The sequence below is a fragment of the Penaeus vannamei genome, chromosome 30 (assembly GCF_042767895.1).
Source record: "Penaeus vannamei isolate JL-2024 chromosome 30, ASM4276789v1, whole genome shotgun sequence".
Classification (NCBI taxonomy): Eukaryota; Metazoa; Arthropoda; class Malacostraca; order Decapoda; family Penaeidae; genus Penaeus; species Penaeus vannamei.
In genome coordinates this window covers 9306552-9311551 of record NC_091578.1, presented here as the reverse complement: position 1 = coordinate 9311551, position 5000 = coordinate 9306552, and the positions used below count along the sequence as shown (strand labels likewise).

Below are 5000 nucleotides of genomic sequence, written 5' to 3'. Positions count from 1 at the left end.
AAGAAATTAGATGGGATGTTATATTGATTTGCTTCAGAATATAATATAAGTTTGATGACAATAACTAAGAGAGGCGTTCCCGACAGGTGAGACTGAACTATGAGGGAACGAGGAATAGCGGAAGGCGAGCTGTCGGCAAGGTGCACCACTGTCCTTACTGCACATATTCCACTGTTAAGAAAGACCATATGACAAAGCATATAAGAGTTCACACTGGAGAGAAACCTTTTTCTTGTTCTTACTGTCAATATAGTGCAACAACTAAAGAAAATTTAATGCAACACATTAGAACTCATACAGGAGAAAAACCATTTGCTTGTCCTCATTGCTCATACAGTGCTACAAAGAAAGACAAACTTAAGCAGCATATAAGAACTCATACTGGAGAAAAACCTTTTGCTTGCCCACATTGCCCTTTTCGCTGCTGTTCTATGGTTACTTTAAAGAATCATGCTCAAGTTCACACCTAGTAGAGGCCTTTTATCTGTCTTTCTTTTTAAGTAGTCTCCTTTAGAGAAGATTAAAATATTACATTTGTTTTCATAAGTAAGTTTTAAAGTTTGTATATATTCATTGGTATGAGGACAATATAGTTTAATTTAGTATTAATAATTTATTTGAAACATTTTATTAATAAAAGAGTCCCTTTATAGTCATCACGTATCATTAGTTTTATTAAGAAGGGACATGATGGATTCTTTCTTAGCAAGAGCATGAAGTAAGCTTTGAGAAAGTTATATAGGGTCTATGAATTAAGGTCCATCTTAGTCGCCACTGGTGCACAACTAGTTGGAAAGACGAGTATCCTTCTCTGTCCTGTCGCTAATCTTTTTAGAGCATCATTACTTGAATAAAAAGAAAAAAATTATAAGTTATGTAGAGTAAGAGTAAATATTGCTATCTTAGCCATAAGCTGTAAGAAAATTGTATTTGCTAAATGCATGAAAAATTAATGTATCCCGTATTTTGGCTTGAGTAATTGCTTCCTTAGTAGAGTTGAAGTCTAGTTTGTACTATATAACTCCAAATTTTTTTTATTGTTAAGGCAGTAGTTTGGAATTTGAGTAATGACAATAATTAAGTTAGGCATTCCCGACAGGTGGAAGAGAACAATGATGACTCGAGGAACGGAGGGAGAGGAGCCGTCACCAAGGTGCACCAGTGTCCGTACTGCAAATATGCCACTGATAGGAAAGACCACATGACAAAGCATATTCGAACTCACACTGGAGAGAAACCCTTTACCTGTCAATACTGTACTTACAGTGCCACAACAAAAGATAAACTGATACAGCATCTGCGCACCCATACTGGAGAGAGACCATTTTCATGTCCTTACTGCTCTTACTCTGCCACAAAGAAAGACAAGTTAAGGCAGCACATTCGCATCCATACCGGAGAAAAGCCATTCCCATGTCCACATTGTCCATATCGGTCAACCACAAAAGCAACATTAAACAACCATATGAAAGTCCATGCTGATCTAAAAGATTAGTGCTCTGGCAAAATTTGAATTTTTTAGATGTACCCAGATCAATAAGTTTAATGGCAGAGAAGAAATAGAGCTTCCCTAAAATTATCATTTCTAATAAATATCAGTATTATTTAGATAAATTTTTGTATCTTAGAATAAAACCTCTTGGTAAAGTTTATTGGGTGTGAATGGAGATGCATTTTATAAATATTTCTTAGCCTTTTTTGGCCTAAATAGTAAGTATGTAATTTGTCATATGACAATATATTCAGAATCACACTAGACATCTTATGTCATGTAGGATGATCACATTTTCTGGTTGGTCTTAGCTTTCTTATGCCAGTGCTATTTTAAAATGTGCTGGACACTTCACAAGATTTTTTTTTTCTAGAATTTTGTAATTCAGAAATTACTAATAACAAAGTTTCAAGTATTTTGAAGCCATGCTAAATACTAAGAAATACGTATTACATAGCTATTGCAGTTGGTACAAATTTTGTAAGTTATAGTATTTTGACGTCAGACTTCTAGTGTCTGTGACTTGATATCAAATGTCTAGTTTGAATTAGAAATAGAGGTGGTGCTTCTACTTAATGGCTTTTTTTGTATGAAGCTCCAAATGAAACTTTTTAGAAGGATGCTTTATGAATGTGGGTTACATAGGAATGATTTTTGATAATGCTTATAACATGTGACTTCAAGAGCATTACATATTTTTGCAAGGTATGCTATTGTCGCTAATTCTGTTCTTGGCAAGACTGGAAGGGAATTTCGTGTGAGTGGTAAATTCTCTCAGTACTTAAGTAACAGATATAGTGCTTATTGTAAGTTACTTTCCCTCAGAATTAAGGTAGTTTATGTTAACTTGAATGATAACAATAATTAAGATAGGCATTCCCGACAGGTGGGAAGTGATGGTTCGAAGAATAGCAGCAGAGGAGCTGACGGCAAGGTGCACAAGTGTCCCTACTGCACATATTCCACAGATAGGAAAGATCACATGACAAAACATATTCGTACTCATACAGGAGAGAAACCATTTACCTGTCAAGACTGTCCCTATAGTGCAACCACAAAAGACAAATTGATACAGCATCTGCGTACTCATACCGGAGAAAGGCCATTTACTTGTCCCTATTGTTCATATTGTGCAACTAAAAAGGACAAATTGCATCAGCACATACGTATCCACACTGGAGAGAAACCCTTCTCTTGTCCATATTGCCCATTCAGATCATCCACCAAAAATACCATGAATAATCATATCAGAATCCACACTGGGGAAAAACCATATTCATGCACACAGTGCCCATATCGAGCTTCACAAAGGTCAGCATTGTTATGCCATATGGCAAGACATAAAAAGTAACTTGTTTATTATTTCCCATTGTCTTCCCCCTTCTTTGGTCCATTTTTATAAAGAAAGGGCTGTTAAATTACAAATTGTGTAAATATTTGATATTTATTTGCACTAGAATTGGTGGCTTCACCTTTTTAAAAATCCAGATATTAGATTTTGTATTAGAGTACACTTAGTATTTGGTAATGTTTCAAGAAATGTAATTGATTTTCATTTCCTTCTAAGTGGATACATAGTGATGGTCAGTTTACCCTTTGAATTATATATATTAAGAGGAGGATTTGTATTAGCATAAGATTTTATTTTTAATTTGTTATTAAACCCATGGTGACCAGATATGCATGGTCCTTTTTTTTTATAGAAAAATCTTTTCCCCTTTGACCAATATGATCAAACACTGGTCTTGATAAATTGCTTTAAAAAATTATTGATGACTTCACATTTTCCCGATGATTTTTCATCCTATACAAATACTAGTCCAGATATTTTGTATATTCTTGTAATTGATGCCTTGACCATTATGCAAGAGATGCAGAAATTATATTTTTATTTTATTTTATTTTATTTATTTATTTATTATTATTATTTTTAGGAATTTTGTCATCAAGATCATTTATCAGTAACTGACTATAGAAATAATTTTACTTTTCAAGGCACTTTTAAAATGAAGATTGTGTTTCTAATGGAACAGTAATGTAAACTAAATGTCATTTAGGAAATAGAATACAATAGTCTGTTGACAGAGCCTTTTGGCTACGAATGGATCCCTAGTTTGACTTAGTAATCAAGATGGCATTACCGGCAGGTGGAGCTAAACAGAGATGTTGGTTCGAGGAGCTACGTGAGAGGAGCCCTCGACAAGGTTCACCAATGTCCCTACTGCAATTATTCTTCATCTCTGAAGTGCAACATGACTGAGCACTTGTTCACTCATACCAGAGAGAACTCACTTTCAGTTTACAACAGTCACTCCCAAAGCCTTGCAGCAAAGAACCAGCTCTTGTATAAAAGTTTAAATCATGTAGGAGGCTCCTACTCATGCTCCTTATGTCCATACCGTGCATCTCGGAGTTATGCCTTAAAGTATCACATGTTGAAGCATCAAAACTTCACTTGAAGAATGGTTGTCACTTTCCTTCCCACCCCTCTCCCCTTCATTTTATTTTAGGTTGCTTTCGATATCAGTTTGGTTGATACCAAGATAATGGATGTTGGGGATTTTTTTTTTCTTTTTTATATATAAAGAATAGATTAATTTGGAGTGAAGGAACTTATGAAATTCATACATACAGAAAGGCCTTGTTTCAGTATTGAACAAATCTCATTCATGACTTTGTGAAGGTTTTGGTTTTCGTAAGGAAAGAATAAAATTGCAGTTTAAATGCCAACATAATGTTATTTACATTGTTCTTTTTGGTTTAGTTTGTTTGATAACTTGAATAATCTTGCATCCATATGAGATTTCAAAATTTGTTAAGTACCATAAATTGGATATAGATAGGATGTGTAGTATAAAATTCACTTCACATTTTCTTATACCAGCCTGATTTTTTGTCTTGAGTTTTTCACATACAAAAGTCTTTGTGACAAGATTCAACAGTAGATATGTTAATATATGTGGAGTGTGTTCCATATACGAATGTATATTTGTGTGTATCTGTATGTGCTTCCATAAATATACACACATGTATACGTATTATATGTGACATATGTATGTACATATATATTGTTGGATCAGATTGCCAAATTTGCCATTATATATTAAGGTCCTGTAAGTGAAGAACTTATGGTATAGAGTTGAATTTGCTCCTCAGTAGTGAGGGCAAGCCAAGGTTTATGGTGTGTTGTAGGATGTTGTAATGTTTTAATGCTGTGCTATTGGTGCTACATTGATAAGAAGCTCCTTATTTGGGCAAAAGACTTGAATGCATAAGTCAGTTCTAAACAAAAAAGAAATTTTTCCCCGAACCAAAAATGTGTCTAGTCATGACAGCATGTAAAGCAAATGTAGTCATTTGTCTGCTTAATGTTCTGAATTTCTTTGTAACTTCAATTGGTAGTTCTTTAATGATGATGATAATTGAGATAGGCGTTCCCGACAGGTGGGACTGAACAGTGATGGTTCGAGGAATAGCGGGAGAGGAGCTGTCGGCAAGATGCACCAGT

The 5000-nt window shown here is 34.5% G+C and overlaps 1 protein-coding gene across 29 annotated transcripts in view; it reads left to right on the top strand.

The window, feature by feature from the left end:
* The window catches only part of LOC113824337 (zinc finger and BTB domain-containing protein 7B), a 121788-nt gene that overhangs the window by 46474 nt on the left and 70314 nt on the right, over window positions 1-5000 (top strand). For 3 of the 29 annotated variants that reach the window (XM_070142924.1, XM_070142926.1, XM_070142925.1), the window contains exons 6-7: window positions 87-140; window positions 2379-3633. The exons of 19 other annotated variants lie outside the window; for them this stretch is intronic. In XM_070142924.1, coding sequence (XP_069999025.1) covers window positions 87-140; window positions 2379-2843 — 519 coding nt within the window. In that variant the 3' untranslated portion in view covers window positions 2844-3633. Of the gene's footprint in view, window positions 1-86; window positions 141-1099 lie in introns of all 29 variants that reach the window. 7 more of the 29 variants (XM_070142951.1, XM_070142952.1, XM_070142930.1 and 4 more) reach the window with 6 other exon arrangements.